Source organism: Malurus melanocephalus, unplaced genomic scaffold, assembly GCF_030028575.1.
Source record: "Malurus melanocephalus ecotype Western Australia unplaced genomic scaffold, MMel_1.1 scaffold_274, whole genome shotgun sequence".
Lineage (NCBI taxonomy): Eukaryota > Metazoa > Chordata > Aves > Passeriformes > Maluridae > Malurus > Malurus melanocephalus.
The window spans coordinates 747999-769269 of NW_026623506.1; the positions used below are offsets into that span (position 1 = coordinate 747999).

The window sequence follows — 21271 nt, forward strand, 5'->3', positions numbered from 1 at the left end:
AGAGCTCTGCTCAGGGTGACAGCACCAAGTTACAAAAGCTGGGTAGATAAGGAGCAGGAAATGAGTTTCTCTAATGGATACAAAATTCAGCATCCAGATATCAAGGTGAAGCAGAAAATCCATTTTTTTTTAACAGGGTGAAACAAGAGTGATATTCTTGATGAAATAAGAGTCACAATTGCAACATAGCTGGTGACAAGAGCATGGGAGGCTGCATTTGACCTTCCAGGGTATCATGGAGCATGTCCATGGGAAAAGAAYTACCCTAGACAAGACTGATTTCCCAAGGAAAGACATAGTCTGACATAACCATCCACCTCCATCATTGTCTTGTTCCCCTCGGACTGGGGACAGGGCAGGCCTCACCTCTGCCCCCACATTGCAGAATGTGTTATCCCTCAAAATAACTAGGCAAGACACCATGCAGCCACTGTATCTTCTCAGTATACATTGTGGAAGTTCCATGTTAATCTCACCATAGCTGTGGATCATAATTTGGACCCACACCTACCAATCCTATAGCTATGCTGGTGCTTGAGGCTAAAACATCATCTTCTGGACAAATTATCTTCAGCTTTAAATTGATTCCTCTTCCATAAGGACAACATGATGTTTCTGTTCCTGATGACAGCGACCAAGGAATGACCACAGTTCAGCACAGATTAGAAAAATGAAGAGTTGGTACCACCTAGGAAATGTGCCCTCCCTGCCCAGCAGCAGTTAAACAGCACCTTCTAGGTTCCCCAAAGGACCACTTTATTCTTAGACAGGCCCTTAAACGTTTTTCTTTTCCTTTTACMCAGCACAGAAGGGAAAACACTAGCCTTGCTGATTGAAAACTGTGTTTCAAGCAGTAAAAGCTGGCAATACTGAGAAAAAACATAAGCTCAAGAAGGAACTGTGCTCCAACGAGTGCCCTATTGTGAGATAAGTTTTTCTTTYAGTGATGAATCAACATAATAATCCATCTGTAACACTAGATGCGTCTGCCTGTACTACAGCAAAGGGCCATCTGCCCATCTGCATATATGTTCAAAATGCTGCTGGGACAACCACGATGGTCTCTTAATGAAAGGCAYTTGGCAATTAGTACTTCAGTGAAATCGTGCCTGGGTGGCTCTGAACCCTCATTTGTCCTTCCCACTCCAATGCAACAAGTGTCTGTAACTTTTTCTCTTTGTTTTTATTCCAGCAATTTCTCTTTAAAGCCCGGTGGGGAGGGGTGGACACGTTCTGATTCCTGCAACAGCAGGAGCCGAGGCAAGTTGTAATCAACATATGTCCTGTGTGAGCTGCRCGGCCGCGAATTAGCGGGACAAACCGCTCCTCGTTTCCAAAATACCCACCTGCTCGGGGGCCAGGCTGCAGCAAAGCCATCCACTACGTGGCTCCATCTGTCTGACAAACAGGCTGCACATTTGCTGAAAGCTGAATCATTTTGCCTCTATTTACTTCCTTTCTTTTCCCCCCTCTTCTCCCCCGCTCTTCTAATTGGGGCTGGTTTGAAAGGTGCAGACACCCACAAAAACAATGCAGCACAATGAGGCCACGGCTGACATTCGTTAAACTGCTCCAACTGAAATCCGCTGAGGCTGAGCGGGCAGAAAGGAGACAGACCTTGTCAGCCTCCAGTCAGAGAGGGAAAATTAAAATTAAAAGTTAGTCAGGCTATAAAAGTGTATAAAATCCATTGGGGAAGCCTTGCATTGCAGTTAGAGGAAGTAGCTGCAACCAGGATGCCAAGGGTGCTKTAGTCCTGCTGGGAAAACCAGGGAAGAGAAAATGTCAGATGTTAAAAGTCCTGAGGACCAGTTCTGCAGCTCCACACAGCAAAGGGGCAGCACAGCAGAGACCGAAACACCCTTGAGTCCACCTCCAGCTACACTGCAAGCTCTCTCATCAGTTTGAAGGTGTAGCCCCAGAAATTAGATCAAGCGCAGGACTTGAGTACAGTCCCCATAAAGTATAAGAAAATATTGAAAATTGGCATTGCAGTGTCTAAGCAGGGGTAATCAGGAAAGCGCAGCCTCTTGGAGGAGGTCTTCCCTCAGCATCCACAGCCAAGAGTCATCCTGACTGTCCTGTTGTGAGTGAAAAAGGGATATTTCTATCCCTGCTGGGAAAAAAAAATATGGCCAAGAGGCTGAATTGCTCCCAGTCTGGAAAGCACAGGTTGCTGCATGGAGGTTCTAGGCCAGGCCATGCTGTGGTCATGAATTTCCTTCATCTAATCACTTAACCTCATTAGGGAAATGACAGATTTCTCCACTAATCAGACCTTCCATTTCACTTACAAAGTACAGGCTAAAAAATGGAACTACTTGTGATTCTAAAAGACATTTTACTAAAAACTTTCAACAATCTACCAGGCAGTAAAGACATTATTTTCCCAGTAGTCCAGACTATCTCAATAGTAATCTGTTGTGTTTTCATATGGATTACTCACAAAATGCATTAAAATTAGACTGCAAAAGCTATTGAAAGGATTACCATTGGTAGAAGCACCAACTTTCTGGTGAGAGAGTGAAACATGGAGAATGAGTCAGGTTTCAAACAAGGTTTTGAAAAGTCTAAAAGGGTCTTTCTGRGGAAAGCACCTCCTCTCTTGAGATGATGGGTGAGATTTTTCTTCATTCTTAGCCACCATCTCATTAGGTTTCTCCCCAGCATGGCATAGTGAGGATCTGAAAGATGCATCAAGTTAATATTTTGGGTAGGAAGACTGTGGGAGAACAAGGTTCARTGCACATCTGAAAGTGTTGCTATGTGCAGCCAAAACCACTGCCAAGTCCAGTAAATTTCTCTGTGAGTTGCACTGCTCAAACCTGGCTCAATGTCTTTACAGGCAGAAYTCTTCCATTCTCTCTGTCCACAATCCACTCTTTTCCTTTGGCTTTGGAAACTCCCACACACTGACCAGCCTATCCAAGACAGCCTTCTTCCCCCACAGAAATCTCACCACAATGAGCAGCTTTGCCCCAGCCCCCCATGAGATCCCTGTCTGTCCCTCCTGACTCCCCCTCTCCAAGCAATGCAATTCATCCCTCAAGAGCCCAATATTTACGTGCCTAATTGCAGTTCAAAGTTTGCAGGAGTGGATTTCAACACCTGAAACGGTGCTCGGCCTTCAGCCAGATGAATTGCCAATCMTATTTTCCCAGACTTTCTCCCAAATGTAGGGTGCTGAATTTCCTGTATCCATGTGTCCAGCGCCCTGGCTGCACCGAGGGCAGAGAGAGCATCCCTGCATCCTGCCCTTGGGCCACCCATTGAACCGTGATGGGGGTTTTGATGTCAGTGTGGACACATGGAGTGCTTTCCAGGAACAATTCCACAGGAATGTGTGTTTTACAACACCTCAGCTGCAACGCCAAGGGAAAGGGTGCCAGTGCATTTTTGGGCATGCCATGGGGCTGAAGGTAAGGCCTCAGCAGGCAAATGGCAAAAGCTCATCCCAAAGCACGGTGGGCACACACGGTGGCCTGGGTAAGGGGAAAGCTCATGACACAAGCCCARCTTCCAGCTTCAGCCGTGGTCCAGCTGCCTTCCTGTGCCCCCCTCAATTTGCATAACTATCCATGGGAGAGTGGGGCAGCCCTGCAGCTGAACAGCTGGCCATTGGCAAAATGGATTATATCACCCTTTTGTCCCCATGTCTGGCTCACTCTGTTTGCATATTCAAGCTTTTCCCCCCACCCGGGSATCTCCTGTGCTGAGAACTCAAGTTGCTCCCGGCTCAGCCCCTCACCAACAATTCAGTTTGTTTGGGTATACAAATATCCCAGTGAGGAGAATGGAGACAGATCCACTGGGACGGTGCCCTCACTGTAAGGGAAGTTGAGAGCATGGAAATGAGGTTGGATTTTACCATTTGTGAGTGGTTTTAGGAACAGGTATAACTCTGAATACTGGAGTTGTGAAAACACAGCACTACACAAATTAGAAAAACAAATACATTTTGAAGTGGTTCTTTTCCTGTCTGGGAGTCACTGCTACCATTCAGAACAGCTCTTGCTGTGCAAGATACACAAGTCTTCAGGAGTTCAAGGTCTAGACAGCTTTGTGTTGCACAAATAAGATGAAGAGTCCCAGTGCTTTCCTGCCTATGGGCTAAATTCACATTCTTTGCCTCAAGTTTTAGGAAACTTCTCTTGGCAAGAAYTCAAAGAGATTGGTGCCTGAAGACTGTCCCAGCCATTCCCACTAGCCCTGAGTCAGGCTGACCTAAAGAAATTCCTTCCTTTAGAACGAATGTGTGTTTCAGACCAAAAATATCTGGGTAGAACAACTTCCATTTGCTACAGTTCAAACATTGTGCCRCAACCATTTCGGTTTAAATAATGATCGCCCAAATTATATTGTGCTTTTTTCCCTATTCARATTTTGCCATTTCTGTTGATTTCTATGTGTTTTCCCTTTTTGTTTCTGTTACCATTTTCTCATTTGCCTAGGCAGACTCCAATATAATGACATTTGAAAACCAACATCCACATCAGACATACAAGTCAGACCCAGTCACTCTTCCCTGAATGATGGCGAAGAGCTCCAAGATTAGGTCAACCAACATTTTTCATTACAAGATCCTGATTTTAGAGTTGTTTACAATGACTTAAAGGTGTTCAGGCTGAAATTCTTCCATGACAGGTACTCCCTTAGGGTTACTTCCTTCCATTTGTTAAAAAAACACAAACTGGTTCAACAATAAAACCAAAACAAACCACCAGCCATCTAGATAAGGAGCCTTAGCATCTACAGGGACTCACCTTCATCATCACAACACTTGTGTCACAAATCAACATTTGTGATTCGTATAAAGTTTCACCCAATTTTGACCTTTCCTTTAAGGTCTGGAAAAACACAGCAGTTTATAAACTGTTATTTGAGATTTGAAATTTTATCATCTCCACTCTCTAAACATTTCATATAGGATGAGCACATATCTGCTGCCCCAGTTGTCTCTCACTGCCCAGGTAGCCCACACACCACCCAAACCCTTCCAAGAAACCATCTCTGGACATAATTTTCCAAATTGAGAGAGGATAATGGATGTAACTGAGAAGTATAGAGGATAGAACAGAATGATAGGGATGGGGAGACATTAGGGATGTTTATGAGTCAGAGGGGAAAACCAGAACTAGATCATCTTGTAATAGCCAGACTGAATTCCAGAGTAAATCCTATGCTCCCTAGGCATGGACATTGCTTTTTTGGCAAGTAAAAGGCAATGAAGACATCTGTAAAACACGTATCTTATTTCCTCTCTGGTGAATCCATTCTATCAAACAAAAAACAAAGTAATCACAGTCTGTTTGCTTGACTAGAGCCTGACTCTGGTGTGGGTCACAYAGAATGACACGGAGCCATTTGGATTAGAAAAAATTGCCAAGGTCATTGAGTCCAACCTCCTGATCAACCACCACCTTGTCAACTGGACCATGGCACTGAGTGCCACGTTCAGTCATTTCTTGGTCACCCCTAGGGACAACAACTCTACCACCTCCCTGGCCAGTCTGTTGACTGATATGTTCATCAAGGCTTAACAACTCTTTTGATGAGGAAATTCTTCCTGATGTCCAACCTGAACCTCCCCTGGAGCAGCTTGAGGTCCCCACCTGGCTCCAACCTCCTTTCAGGGAGTTGTAGAGTGACAAGGTCTCTCTTCAGCCTTTTTTTCTCCAGCCTTTTTCTCTCCACCTCCCCCAGTGACTCCTCATTGGACTTACAAAGGTCATAACATCACTAATGACCAAATCTGGACAATTAGAATATTTTCCTCTCTTGTTTCAGCAGGTGATTTATATCATACAGTGTTTTCAAAACTGTGCTAGAGGTAGATGAACATTGAAATGTCCCTCAGAACCAGTAAAGAACAGAGCCAAGGCTGCTGGCAGCGTGCTTTTATGCACATTTCTGAATTATGCAAGGTTGTCCATTCATGTAACAGCATGCTCCATTTTCTATGGGAACACATCTCAGTGCATGGACAGAGCTTTGGGAGAATGAAGCAGATTTTGTGCAGCAAAATCACAAGTAAGAGCTACAGCAGCAACCTTTCCCTTGCCATACCCACATGGTCATGAGCTCTGACACTTTCAGAACCTGTTCAGAGTGTCCCAAACCCTCACCTGTCACAGAGTAGCTGTAAGATAAAGCAAGGAAAAGTAAAAAACATAAACATGGCTGCTGGGGCAGCTGARCATCATCCCAGACTGTATCTGAGTGCTCTGGAAGCACATCCTCACTCCAAGCTGCTGCAGGAAGGAGTTCAGCCCAGTCTGTTTGGGAAAGTGGGACACAAGTTTTGAGTGCTCCACAGAACATSCCTCACTTCCAATCCACATCACTGCTCACATCACACAAGCTTACCTGAATCAGGAGACCACAGCTCTTTATCCAAGCWGAGGCATCATGAAACATTTAAACTTATGGTTTGGCGTTTTAAGAGTTTAAGAAATTAAATGCTGCTCTGAGGAAGTTTTACACTTATTTCCATGGAGGTCATGCCATACTTCCCTGGCTCAAAGCACTCATAGTACAGATCTCAAAGGCACTTTACAGTGGCAAAAAGCCATAAAAGCAGTGCTGCTGATGGGTCCAAGAAGCTGCATGGTGAAAGATAGTGAAAGCAGCCTCATTTTCCCCCAGTAAATACCCAGCATTTCAGCTTGCCAGTGACTATTGTAATGACCAGATGGTGGTGGGAGCAGTAACTTGGATGGTGTTAACTACACACAAACTCCARAACAACTGATGTCCAAACTCACTTTGAAAACACACCAGAATGGGCTGCTCAGCATATGGCAGCAACGCTCYGCTGAAGCTGCAGTTTGTGTCCTTTAAACAACTAACAGGCTCCACCACGGGGTCCAAGGACGAGCAGCCACAGCAAGCAGGGCCCCAGGTCCCGACTGTTTGACACTCACCCCTTTGTAATGGTGATGCAAATGTGCAGGGATGTGGTGGAAGTGTCAGCCTGCAGCTCCTGGACCCGGTCCTTTGTAAGCTGAGCATATGCAACATGTGCCACCAGTGCAGCTGTGGCACCTCTTCCCATGACAAGATCCTGAAGGAAACATCCTGGATGATCTGCTGAGCAGCACTGGATGACTCCTAATGAAAAGATGAGCCCTGCTGTGAGAGCCCACTGTGCAAGCACACAGATCTAGACTCGGGTACTTTTAACAACAAACAATGTGTAGTTTGCAAAATAAACACAGTGAACAGATTGAGAAAAAAATTATTCTGGCATCTGCCAACCTCCAGTGGGGGATTTCCAACAAATGTGTGTGTTTTCAGAGGAACTGTAGAGGCCATCTTTACACCAACAGGTAAGCAGCAACTTCACCTGTGATTTGAAAGCAAAGGTAAATTCAGTAGGCACCACCCCTCAGAGTGGACCTGCATACACACAAATACATATTTATGTTTTTCTRAGAGATGATTTAGCCCAAAGTCACACCACAGGGGCCTATGTTCTAACAATGTCAGCTCTGAGCAGCTGATCCCAGCWGAACCATGCACAGGAGCTCCTTCCTTTCCTCTTCAGAGTGCTCTCCTTGGCACCTCATTCTCAGCTTCTCTTCCTCCAGCACTTATTTACCTTCAAACATCTAGGCTTGCTTGGAGAGGAAAATGGGACAGGAAAGGACTGTGGAAAGTCAGCCAGCCATGTCCCCTGCCCCAAAGCAAGCTGAAATGCAGCTATTGCTCCTGACAGATGCTTGCTCACAACAGATCTCCATTTGTGCAACAGCTACTACCAGCTCCCCACACATCTGTTCAGCGACTCCCTATCATTTTTTTTTGGAAAGGATAGAAGAAGAAACTGCCAGTCATCTTAGCCACAATTTAAGCCCTATCTACCACATGATTTCAAGGTCAATCTTTCCAGTGCATCCTCACAAGTGCTTTTTCCACATGTCAAGGTATCAGTCACACCACTCTGCCCTACGTGCAATGTCTCAAGTTGCATCCCTGAAGCACTGGATTATCTTGAATCTCTCCAAATGCATCACCATTTGTGAACCCCAGCCTGAAGTTTTTCTGTCGCCAGCAGCACCAGCTTTATCAGTGCTCACAAGCTGGCATGAACTATGAATTTGTGCAGTTGTTTTGTCCCACCTAAATTTAGTGCTGTGCTAGAAAGGATCTTGTCTTTCTCCACCATTTCCCTGCTGCAACCATTTCTACAAGTCACCAAGACTATTCTGAGTTCTAACGCTATCTTATCTTTCCCATCTGTCCAGCTTCCTGTTGACTGTAGATTTAACGTGCATACTACTTTGTTATCCAGGTTGCAATAAAAATGAAAGATAAGTGACCCAGAGCAACTCCCTCAACCCCACACAACATGGCCTTCCGTTCTGACACTGGGTGCAAGATGGAAGGAAACCACTCCCAGAGCAGAGCTCCTTACAGCCCACTCAGCTGCCTCCAAGCACAGYTCAGGCTCTGAAACCAAACCTTCCCTTCTTGCAAATCCCTCTCTGCCCAACAGCCACCACAYCATCCTGTAAGCAAGTACAAAGGTGCCATGTTCATCATCTGTGATTTTCTTTTAGGGAGGGACTTCAGATCTCGTGGGGTGGATGTGAAGTCAAGCCAGCCCCATCTGAAGGAAATTTTAACCAACAATTCCTTTTGCTGTTGGTTCTCATGGGGGATTACATTGGAATCTGCAGACAAAGTGCACAGATTYCTTCCAGCAGATTTCTTCATTTGCCAGTGTCACTGCACAGCTGTTCAACTGCTTATTTTCCTGTCACCGACTAATACGAGCCTAAACTAGATAATTACTACTTCCTACTGTCATGAAATTCATTCTTCAGTATCCAAACCCACTCCTTTCTGTTTGTTTCCATGAAAGGGCTATTTAGAGTTTTAACAGCTGGCTTAGCAGGAGACTGAGTCCTGTGTTACCATGAGCAAATGTATCTGTAACTTCCCTTGGGAAACCCCTTCCTACCCYAAGGATCGGTAGGAATGTGTCTTTGTGTTGACTGAAAACAGCACACCTACAAAAGCAATTCGTTAACACCACAGGCAGGCCATATTTCAGAGCTAGAACAAATAYTATCTGGTTGTCTACTCTTGCCTTTGCTTTATCACCATCTTATTAACAGCTTCAGCTCTTGTTATTTTTTTCATTGACAATGCACATCTTAACCTCCTTCTAACTGTGTCCTCTGAGGCATTTTCTTCTTTTACTTCCTCCAGGAGCTTGTCTTCCTTAGGGGAGGAAGAGCTAAATGGATTGCCACATTAGCTTTCTCATTGCATGCTATTATACTTTTAACTAGTGCTTTCAAATAGGTAAATTAGCTTTTAAGYGATCCCAGTTGTACCATTGGCCTTTGCTACAACCCTGCATTAAAGCTGAGTCACTTTTACTTACCTCTATTGCTCAATTAAGAACACACAGAGAAGAAATGCAGCTCTGCATTAGCAACTGCAGCCCAGGAGTGAGCTGGGTTGTTCCATTACCCAGTGTCTCATCACCACACTGCAGCATTTTSCCCATCTCCCCATCAGGGGAACTGGCTGCACCTCTCAATATTTGCTGAGGAAGCACAAAGATCCTCCAGTATGTCAGATTATCCAACAGGGCTGCATGTGCCAGCACCTGTATGCTCTGTGCTGCTCCACAGCAAATATCTCTAGGGTGAGACACTCTCAGGAGCTTCTGAAGGAACTCAAGCCTTTGCTCCAAAGCAAATGCTTTATTTACTCATCCAGAAAAAGGAGAATGATTTTGGTCAACAGTGAGTAGCTTCACTTCTCCCACACAATGTGCAGTAACACATCAAGAACCCAGCAAATCTCCGCAGTGTTCTTGCACCTCACTACGCACGCATACCAGTATCAATAGCACAACAGATCACTGTCATGTGGGAGCCATGGAAGAAAAAATTTAGAATATCTTACTGAATWCCCAGACTTTTATAATTTGGGTTAGATTGCGAGCTATGTGCACTTGTTCAGTAATWAAGGGACAATTCCCTTTATAATCAMAGGYTGACCCTAACCACACAGCTGGAYSCTGTATCATACYTTGCCASAGCCTTKGGCACATCCCTCAAGCTATTTTTTTCTTATTTTAATCACCTCCATTAGCTGACTTAAAATAGGTTGCTGTATTTTGGTTTTATGGCAGAAGTTGGCACATTTGAGCATACTAACATGATGCCCTCAAATACCATAATCTAACTTTCCCTTTTCCTATCCCCTTTAACACCATTTTGAGATCAAATTCCCCCTTGCTGAGGAAATTCCTTATTGTAGCTGAATTTTAAAAAAATCCCCAAACTGTTGCAACAATCTGCAATGAGTGCAGTACAGCATGTGAGATGATTCCAGGGTATGTAATCATTGAGACACTTTTGGGATCCRGCATGAGTTATTCTGCAGCACTCCAGACAAACCTGATGTCACTTTTGTTTCAGATGACCAGAAATCTGCCCTTCCCCTCCACCCAATTCCGCACATAAGTACCACATGACAGAATCTGCCAGACACCGCACATTTTTCACCAGTAAAATCCATAAACAGACACAAGTGCAAAGCAAAATGTCATTTTATTTAATTCAAGGACTATTTTCCTTCTAGTATTGCTGAAGGGATCACCTCCTGGGGAATTGATCATTACAAAGTCCCTGTCTAAAAGTTCAAGTGCTCTTGTTGTACATTCTTTTGAACCACAGAAAACATAATGACCAAGTAGGTGGGCAGCTACTTGCAGTTTTAGCCCACCTAAATTAGCATTGCTTCAGGCTAGAAAACAATTCAAGTAGTAAAATAATGAAAAATGTTAACCTTTAAGGTCACTACCATATTTTGATCAAAAAGTCCTGAATGTATGAAAAGAACATTTGTACATGTTATGAAGTTGTTTTTTAACCAGACACTGTCAAAGATGGCAGTTAAGTGTTTTGGACCAGTTGTCAACCAGATATTTCAGAGTTCTATCTGAAGGTTTATTACCAATTTCATTATGCAATTCACTTTTCACATTAAGCTCTTTAACAAAAGCAACATAGACCCGCACCAGAATCACTGTAGACAGATTTAGTTTTATAGAATGCCCTTCTGAAAATTCATTTCAAAATAGAGATGCTTTTTCTCCAGAACTGTAAAAGCCATAAAAATGCAAAATATTTGTTAGGAAATTTTTAATCAAAATTATTCCTTAATGTTCAAAATAACATTTAACCTCCTACTTGTTTTTTTGTTTTTTTTTTTGTTGTCATCCACGTATTGACCAATAGACTAAACAGGTAACAATGGTTCACGTTTTTCCCCCACCTGAAACATTTCTTCTAACACAGGCCCAAAGATAGGCGATACAGAGATTCAGGGACATGGATTATGCATGGCAAAGGTAATCCTCTATCGCTTTAATTTAGAACAATTCTGATTCTAGMACACAACTTGGAGCCTCAGTTGTTTTCGATCTGCTCTAGGTCCAAGTCCCCACAGTCTAGAGGGAAGATTCCTTCTTCAGTGCTCTCACAATCACTCGTGTCCTCATCGCTTTCACACACTGCGTCTGCTTTCTTATAATCCCTTGTTTTGAAGCTACGTTGGCATGACCCGTGGTGCCTCCCTTCATCCAGCTGCTCTTTCATCGGGCTGGAGCCGGGGGTGATGATGTTCATAAGATCATTTGAGTCACATGGGGATGACACAATTGTCTTCATTTGTGTGTCATCATCATCATCTTCATAGTCAAGGGAGCAAAGACTTTTGGAATTTTTTAAAGTCTGCAATGAAAAATAAAAGAGAAAATATGACTATATTAACCATGACTGGACAGGAGAAACAGAATAAATTCCTTAAATTCTTGAATGGTTTGAGTGTATGTACTCAAGAGTGCCACGTGTTTAAAGTAATCCTGGAAATGGGAAGCATGAAGAAAGAGGAAGAATGGTATTCACTTACTACATAGTCTGGTTTTGCACGGATATTTTACTTACATTGATTCCTATTTGTGAAAAAARCAGTCCCCTTTTTTATGCAGGAAGACCCAAAACCCTAGCTTTGGTCAACTGCATGAGGAATCAGACACCCACCCAGTCCCCTGTATTRGGTTTCTGGCAAATCCAGAGCAGAGCATTTGGTAACACCAGCATTTAGGTCAGACAGCTGCACTGCAGCCTGGTCAACAATTAATTTCCCCTCAGACAATGAGCCCTCAGGCGTCACCTCAGCCAGATCATCAGCACAACTGGCACTTTTGGGTAATCTCAAACAGAAGAAACCCAAGCCTCTACTGGGAGCATCTTACTCCAGAGCCAGCTTAGTTTGTCTTTTAGTTGAACAAGAGCTCAGGAATTGGAGCAATTCTGTTTAAATTCAAAGGTTATTAAAAACCAGAGGGGCACTTGCCTTTATTTACACAAAGCAACAGAAAAGAAATACTCAGTAAATGTGCTACCTCTGTCCCACAGACAAAGGGGGGACATGGAGCTGTAAGGGATCCCTGGCTACAATCCAGAGACAGCATTTAAGAAAAAAGAAAAAAAAAAAAACCCTAACAAATATAGAGGCCAGAACTTAGATTTTAACCAGTGAGAAACTTCTAAATTGGGCCTCATGCAAGCACACAGTGAGAGGAAGGTAAAATAGTCAGGGGTCCTCTCAGAGGTGGTGCAAGACAGTCATGTTGTGCTCACTTTCAGTCTCTCACTGGTTAAGTGTCTCCAGTCTCACACACGGCAATCATTGTATTACAAGGAAATCCACAGGGAAACAAGACCAACTTTCACACCCATTTCCAGCTTCCTCCCCAATTTGTCATTTGTTAAGTATTTTMTATTTGTTTATTTGAAATGGGAGCATTGCAACAGTCCTAGTATGCTGTATTCCAGATGCTCTTCCAGAGCACTGGGTAATGTTCCTACATCACCAAAGCACATCAGCACCCACACAAGGGGTTCACCAGCGTCTCTGAGTGTTTTTTAAGGATGGGATGGGCTGATGGCCCCATCACTGGTACCCCTCCCCTTCCACTGGGAAGGCACTGCARCAGCATTCCCTGAGCCTGCACCACATTTAACACACCAATGCAACACATTTCTCTGTTCATCAAAAGGTATTTTTGCTCTTCTGCTCAAACAGCTTTCATATCTTACAACACATTAGACAATTAGTTAATACATTTCTGACCAGAAAGATCTATAAGGGATAATCTAGTTTGCTTGAACAAAAAGATTTCTATTTTCAAATTCACTCCCCTATGAAAACAGCTTTGGTATAATGCACATTCCTGTTTCCAAAACACTTCTGTATGGTTCACAACATATTCAAGTACAAACATCTGAGAACATTTGAGTTTCTTTCTAAGACTAATAAGCATGAATTCCTCTCCTATTTGTTTAAAAGCAAACCAGTATACCTTTAAAATAATAAAAAAAAMGTATATTTTAATCCTCAGTCTAACTCATTGCTTTGAAAAACAYGACAAGATGTGTTCTATCTCCATATAGGGGGCATTATTTTCAGTTCTTTAAACTTATAGTAGGTACTGGGAAGGAAAGGGACYAAATAAAGAAAAGCTTTGAAAGTTCTGCTTTCAGTGTTTTAGAAAGGAATTCCCAAGTTCCCCTTCAAAATATCTTTTATTCAATTTACTGCTAGAAATTAATCCAACCACACAGCTGTCCTTCTAGAAGGTTTGTGTACATAAATGGAAAATTGCCTGTTAGCTGTACTGTGCTGAAACCACTTGAATGGGAACTTTTAGCCGGTTTCAACACAACAGCAAGTGCATTCAACTGGTTCTTTGTTCACCCACTTGTCACAACCTCACCAGACTAAAAATARGTGGATTTATTATCTCGCAGCACAATCCCGCTCCTTTCACAAAGCAAAAGGTAGAAATTGCAATGCATTCAGGCCCTCTGAACTGCAGCTTTCCATGTTACCCTGGTACAGTACCACACCTTTCAAGCACAATTGTGCTCAGTGGGGAGCCTGCGAGTACTTGCTCAATGGTCCTCATTTTATAAAGGATGCTGGACTAGCAAGACAAAAGAGTCCACAGTTGGCAATGGATAGAACTCAATCAGCTAAAAGTATTCTTTTGTGTGATGGGAAAAAAGAAATAATAAAAAAAAAAAGAACCTCAGAGTTTTAAAAGAAGTGAGGCGATAAAATGTCTGAATATTAAGAAAAAAAAAACCCAACTTTGTACCAGAAACAATGGTGGGGAAGGAAATAAAAGAAATCTCTCTAGACCCTTGCCATACAAAGCAAACAAGAAAGGCCCAGAGCAGCTTGAAAGGAAGCTAATGTCTGTACTCTTTACTAAACCATCAGTTCAGAAACTCGTAATACATCACTTTCCAAATATAAGAAGCAATAAAAAGCTTGTTTTTGTTTTACTAACAAAACTAGAGCATTTGCTACAGTAGTCAAGGGAGAAAATAAGACATTTACGTGCATGAAAACCTAGTGTATAATGGGAGCAGCAGTTCTCATGCTTGTCCCCCAAGCCCCCATCATCCTCCAAGTCCAGTTCTGAGTGCGGGTGAGGATCCAGCTGCTCTGAAGAGGTGCAGCTGCAGCAGCTGGTACAGGGTGAGGAGCAGAAAAAGCCCAAAACCACCACRAGCCCTGAGCCCATCCTACTGCTTTCCCAGCACCAGTTATCACCACAGGACAGGCTGCTSCCTGAAGTCACAGGCTTAGGAAGAGAGGGGATTCATCACACTAATCAGACTGGTTATCTGGCCTGCTTCCTGTCCCATCCTCAGACTTTTGCCTATGATGGCACAAGAGATGCTGCTTTAAGACAAGGCTGGCACACAGGATTTCTTGACTGTTAAGGTCTGTCTACCAGGGATACAAAATACATGGATGGTGCAGTGGTCCTCATGATGAGGAGGATTCTGGAATTTCCTGGACCATCAGCATCTAATCCAAGCATAAAACACTGAAGTAATGAGTCCAGGCATGGAGCAACATGTGGCTATTTTGTTCCTTCCCTGTATCCAGCCAGTTGATGGAGATAAGCTAGTCAGCTGGGCTGCACTTCTTTCTCCCTTTGAGAGCTTCATAAGTCCTTACTTAACTTCCTTGACTTTTGTTTCCTGTAGAACAGTGAGACTGGCTCAGTAACAAACATCTCTACCCATGGTAACTCACAGCCAAGCCTCAGATCAGAAGCACCACAAACAGCACGATGCATTCACATCTCAGACACCATCCTGTCCCCAAAGAGRTCACAGTTGAGTCTCAGCAACGACAAAATCCAACCATGGTACAAATTCATCATTTGAAGAGATTCCATTCAATGAAACTAAAAGGGAGGCTTAAGGAAGGAATTTGTGAGAACTGACACAAAAGCCTGGTGCTGAGCAGCTCAATCACATTGAGAACTCTCCTTGAACAAACCATCACCTRGCTGACATCACATCCAACCACACACAGATGGAAGGGTGGCTCTCCCTGTAAACTGAATTTTCACTTCATGCACCTCATTACTAGCATGAATACCTTCACCTGAGACAATTCAAGTTGGAGATATTTACAGTGTCTGCTGTAAATGATTAGAAATGTCAACTGGTTGTTTAGATTAAAGAACATCCCATCACAGTCCTAATCCCTGCATCTTCTACCACATCAAGTGAAAAATAGTAAGAAAAAATGCTGTGTTTATGTAACAAACTATTAATCTTCCTGTAGAGTAAATCTCTTGACATTTGACTCTGACTTCTCAGTCTTGAACTGCACTGAGCATTTTGTGAACACTCCAGTGTTTGCAGATAACCTTTGCTTTCAAGAAACTTGCCACTGAGTAGAAATGCTGCTTCACTGGTACAAAGTGGTGCTGACAGGAGAAAAACAATATAGTATTCTCCATCATGTGATGTGCTTGAGGCTTGCTAATGCACTARAAGTTAAAACCTAAAGTAAAGTGGGAAAGGATCGCTTCCTGTTCAAACAAGAAATTAAAAGGTGTAGAAATACATTTAATTTTAGAATTCAAGTGTCTAGGAAAATACTTCAGGTCCAAAACCACTGCAGATTTTTATGTTAYGTGTTTGAAGAAAATCAAAAGAGAAGTAATTATTTTTCTTGCACTAGGTTAAAAAATAAGTAGTGAACAAAAGCATTACTATTTGTGTATTGTGTGGAAACAATCACATCCCAAGAAAATTCCTAACATCTTCATGGGCAAAATCAAATCTGATCAAATTCATCAGGGAACCAAAGATCCTGTTATCTTTTTGTAGCTGTGCAGTTATCCCTCATTTCCCTGGAAATTCGACATGTACTTTTATATATTAAAAAGGCAATGTTTATGTCATCATCTATAGCTAAGAAACAGAAAGAACTGGAATACTGGATATGAATGAAAAAGAGCAAACAACCTTTAACATTCTGCCACATAATTAGACACTGAACTATAACAACCACTCCTTCCAGCAGAGAAAGAATTGCTGCTGCAATTCTTGTAGTCAAATAAGGTAAAACCCTATTTGCAATGCTAAAAACCCAGTTAAAAATCAATACAAGCCGACACACAGCAATATGGCTACGACTTGAAAYGACAGTTGTTCAGTGCTTTGTCTCTGCTGTATCTTCAAAGTTTATTTCAATTTTTTTAGATGTAGGTGCCCAGGAAGGGGAGGAAACTGCCATCAACTCATTTCACATCAGATACTAAACAGCATCATGATGTAACAGGCTTTCATCTCCCACTAGCCAGACTGTTCTAGATTTAAGCATGCAGTTTTCTGGTGTAGTCTACCATGAAAGTTGATCTATTTATTGGCCTAGATAGTTATGCTCATACTCTAAACTGTGCCACAGTATCCTTATAAGTTTTGTTTATAAGCTGCAAGAATCTGTGATTTAGTTTGGCCTTTTATTTAGTGCTATTAGTTGAAAAAAAATAATATGACTTGAAGAAATATTTAAGTGAAATGCCAAATTTGTCTAATTGTACTCAGATAYGCCAGAATACAAGACTGCTCATTGTGTGAAGTAACTGAGAGAAACCACTGGAACAGTTAAAGTCTCCAAGTGAGAAAAATAAAATGCACAAAGACTGGGGGACAGGAGGGGAAATTGGGGTCCAGTTCCCTCATTGAGCACMACTGCACCCACACAGAGTCCTCAGCATCAGTCAGGGGATTTCAGGAGTCAGACACTGCAGCCTTCAGAGCTCTAAAGCAACCTACTCACCTAGCCAGGAAACTTGCAGGAGCCAATTGACACCACTGCCATCACACCAAAACCCAGTGAGCCAAGTTGGAGGCACAGGAGATCCCAAATGCATCAGGGATTACAAATACCATGGACCGAGTTCCACATGAATGCCCACTCCCCCTTGCCCCAAACTCAAGACATAAAAAYTACTCATCATAGGCACTGCACACAGAGGATTAAATTTCACACTGAAAACTAAATATCCTCTCAAAACTAAATATCCACTTTTCCTTTTAGTGGTTTGCAGAGATCATCTGAGCAACTGAGAGCATCCCCAGCCCCTCTCAGAGCTATGGGCTCATCCCTCATGTGCTTACAGAGTACAGGCACTCAGTGAAGTTCCAGCGTTGAGTAAYATAATAAACCAAGGAATTTAAGCAGATTAAAGAAAAGTTTGTCAGACTGAAAATGCTTAAACTGAATTTAAGCARCCAAACCACTACTGTCATTTTTGTAGCTATTCCTTCAAAAATTAAATTTTAGTCAGATAGGGGCAATTTCGTAGTGCAGGAAACTCAGTGTTGGGGTTTAGCAGTTTCTGCAAGTTCAGGACCATTCACCTCAGGGGTTAACTTTTGTTTGCTCCTAAAGACAAATTGAAAGCCAAGCGAGTTAATGCAGTACTTAATGCAACACAGCCAAGAATATGATTCAACACTAGTGCTAACATGAAGAAGGTGAACATATATAGCAATCTTCCCCTTTCATAAAGCCCAGACCAACACTAAACTGCATTTTTAAAAGTTTACAGCATGGAATTTTAATCAAGATGTTAGCCTCTTAGATTTCTAATTCAGTCAATTTGTGAACCGCAACCTTTTACCTTCCCTGTCTGAGCAAGTATAAATCATAAAAGCTTTTATTGTAAAAATGTGGAATTATACTCTACAAACATCAGGCCAACTTACCTATTTCACCTGCATGTAATTAAGCAGAGAAAGTTTCAGCTATTCCTAGCACCAGTCCAGCAAGCACTAATGTCTMCAGATACTGTGAATTATGCCATCARCTACAACAGAGGGGGCTCACACAGTGGATTTAACTCTTCTGAACTGGCTGATAATCAATACAGTGTCAAAATGGAACACAGTGACATTGCTTTGTTCAKCTGGATAATACAGTACAAGATGAGCCAGGGAGAAGGAAGTGCAAGCCAAACAGGACAATTACTGGACACAGGAACAGTGCTCATCTGAAATGCACTGATGCATTAAAACAGAGGTTTCTTCAAAGGCAAACCAACACTACAGAAAAAAATTATTTGAAAGGGTACTGAAAGAGCAGGGACAGAGCCTGGATGATGGGTTCTTGCTCTAGCCTTGCTTCAGCAAAAGCTGTACTCAGGGGTCTCTACAGTACCACAGAAATTGTTCTGCCTTAAGGTAAACCACTGTCTTTGMACACATTCATCTAGAATCATCTTCCTACTCCYGGCTTGACCTTAAGCACATCTATTACAGATAGTGAACTGATTCACCTTATGGACAGACTGAAGAGCTGGACAATGTGGAATTGGGCCTCTACTGTTGATTGAGCTGCATAAGCTYGAGAGGCTTCGGTCTGGCAAATCCAATCAGCCAACAACACTAATGAGCAATGGTGTGATGAACAAACAGCTGCACCACTTGTGTGCATACAGGGATGATAAACACATCTGGTTTTGYAGTAGAAGGACACAGAGGGAAACAATGTAAGCATATGCTCTCYCCCAGCAGAAGTGATTCATGCTTTGCCAGAATCATTCCCTCTTTTCCTATTCAGGAACTATTACCTTTCCTTTCTCAAAAGAAACACAGGCTGCAGAAGCAAGAAACTATTTAAACTGCATATTACCATCTTCATTAGTGAAATGACAAAATAATTTTATAAAGACTTAATTTAAATCRTATCCAATTAATAGAGATGAAAGATGCATCTAGTTTTCTGCATTTTAAACTGGGAAATAAGAAGGCACGCACACACACATCATTAACATGAGCTATACACACATCCCTGAACAGAAACACAGGCACAAAAGGAGCAGCACAAGGAAACTGCTTAACAAGACTATGATTGCTTGCAGTACCATCTCTCAGTGTTCAGCATTCAGGAGCCAAAAACAAAGACCACCCTGGGTAGTCAAAGCCTTCTGATGTATTATTCCTCTGACAGTGGAATTAACAGACTACAATCAGCTCTGAAACAACATAAACAAAAGCTACCTCCAACCCCAGGAGTTTTAATAAGTTTCTCAGTTTCTAAGTAGATACATTTAGACAAGAAGAAAAGACGCTGTAGTTGTGCTTCCACTAAACTCCAGATAAATAAGTGACATTTCAAAGTTTGCTTCACCACACCAAACTCTGCTCTCAAGTAACAAGGTTTAAGGCGACTGATTAAGCACCAGAGTAACACAGGACAGGATTTGACCCTTGTGGCTTCAAAACATGACCATATTGGCTTCATTTCCTGCCATTTATGTGTCATCTATTTTTATAGTGAAGTTCTATTCCTGAGCAGTTTAGCCAAGGTCTTATTCCTTCATGACTTTGCTATGAGCTGCAAACAATTACTTTAACAACTGAATCACGTATGCACCAATTGCTGCAGTGCACATCCCTGCATCAACTTCTCCTAAAATTCCTGCATGCTGGTTTTTTGGTTTTTTTTTTTAAATCCTCAGGTCCAATAATAAGTTGATATGATAGGTCAAACTTAAGAGAAATTAGACAAGTAAACTCCAAATCCTGATTCCAATGCTGCCCTCATTAGTTACTGACAGATGTCAGACTCACCTATATTATTGGGTTATGCTGGAACTCCATCATAACTAGCATTTTAAGGGATTCTATAATTGGGCCATAAAGTTCACTTCTGCCAGGGAAGGGGGATGGGGAAAAAAGGGGAAAACTACCCCATCAGCTTGGGAACAGTTCCCCTTTCTTCAGACCAATTTTCTACTACAGAAATACTTGTCCAAAACAAAGCCTTAAGATCCTGCTCTGCAAGTGCACAGAGCCACACATGGGCACAGACAAACAAAGCACAAGTGCTGCTACGAATCTTTTGCTGAGATCAATGCAAACCCCTCAATTTAACAGTAAATTCTTCCAGAAGCATTAATTCAAACTGTAGGTGGACCCTTAACTTGTCCCTGGAAATAATTAGTGGTAAGTTGAACACAATGCATTTGTTTAAAAAGAACAGAATTAGTACCAGAGATTGAAGGTGAATGGTGCATGGACTGCATTTTTCTAGCTTGGTATCTGATTTTGGACTATTTAGAACATTTTTGAAATAATGTGGTTCAGGAAGTGTTCTTGACATTAAGTGACAGGATTGCTATATATATTTAATACTAAGTTGACTTGTACTACAACTTCTGTTTGATAAATACAGTTCAGACAAGTTTGTTTATGGGTTCAAATACCAAAGTTGATGTTCAGTATGGTTTTTTTTTTTTTTTTAAATTCAGGACACCATATATGTGGTCCTTTATCCCTCAGTTGCCCTGAAAAACAATACAKGTTTTAAAACACATCATACCAAGTCAGAGCAGAAGCAAAATACACACAACTTGTGCAAGGCAGAGTCAACACTCAAATTCCTAAAACATTGAGGTAACACTAAAACTGAGTTCAACCTCTCGGGATGAGCCTCAGGTTTCCTCTATTTTGTAGTAAATCCAGAGCTTGTACAAAAAAGCTGCAACAGTCAAAAAAATGTACATTCAATTATTTCACACAYTTTGTTTTAAAGATGAGGACTTGTTTATGCTGTCCCAGCTTGCAAACTTGCTAGCATACCATGAAGGCCTTTTGAGTTTTAGCCACATGGTTACTACTATAATGAAAACTGAAATCAGGAAACTCATCACAAGTCTCATTTATTCAAAGTTCATTTTCTGTTAATACCTACATTTTATTGCAAAGTACATGTCATCATCAGCATAAAAAATTAATGCTCTCAAATAAAGGAACAGATGAGCTATTTGATTCTCTCCAGCTCACCCTAACACTAAACCATCACCTCCCAGACCACTTAAGCAGAAAACATCTCCTCACTAAATATATTCCAT

At 42.0% G+C, this 21271-nt stretch overlaps 1 protein-coding gene across 1 annotated transcript in view; it reads right to left on the reverse strand.

Moving 5' to 3' along the window:
• Positions 1 to 10555: 10555 nt before the first annotated feature.
• Positions 10556 to 21271, reverse strand: part of FAM53A (family with sequence similarity 53 member A) — a 69821-nt gene continuing 59105 nt past the window's right edge. The window contains exon 5 of the mRNA XM_057376213.1: positions 10556 to 11759. Within this exon, the coding sequence (XP_057232196.1) occupies positions 11436 to 11759 (324 nt within the window). The 3' untranslated portion in view covers positions 10556 to 11435. The remainder of the gene's footprint in view (positions 11760 to 21271) is intronic.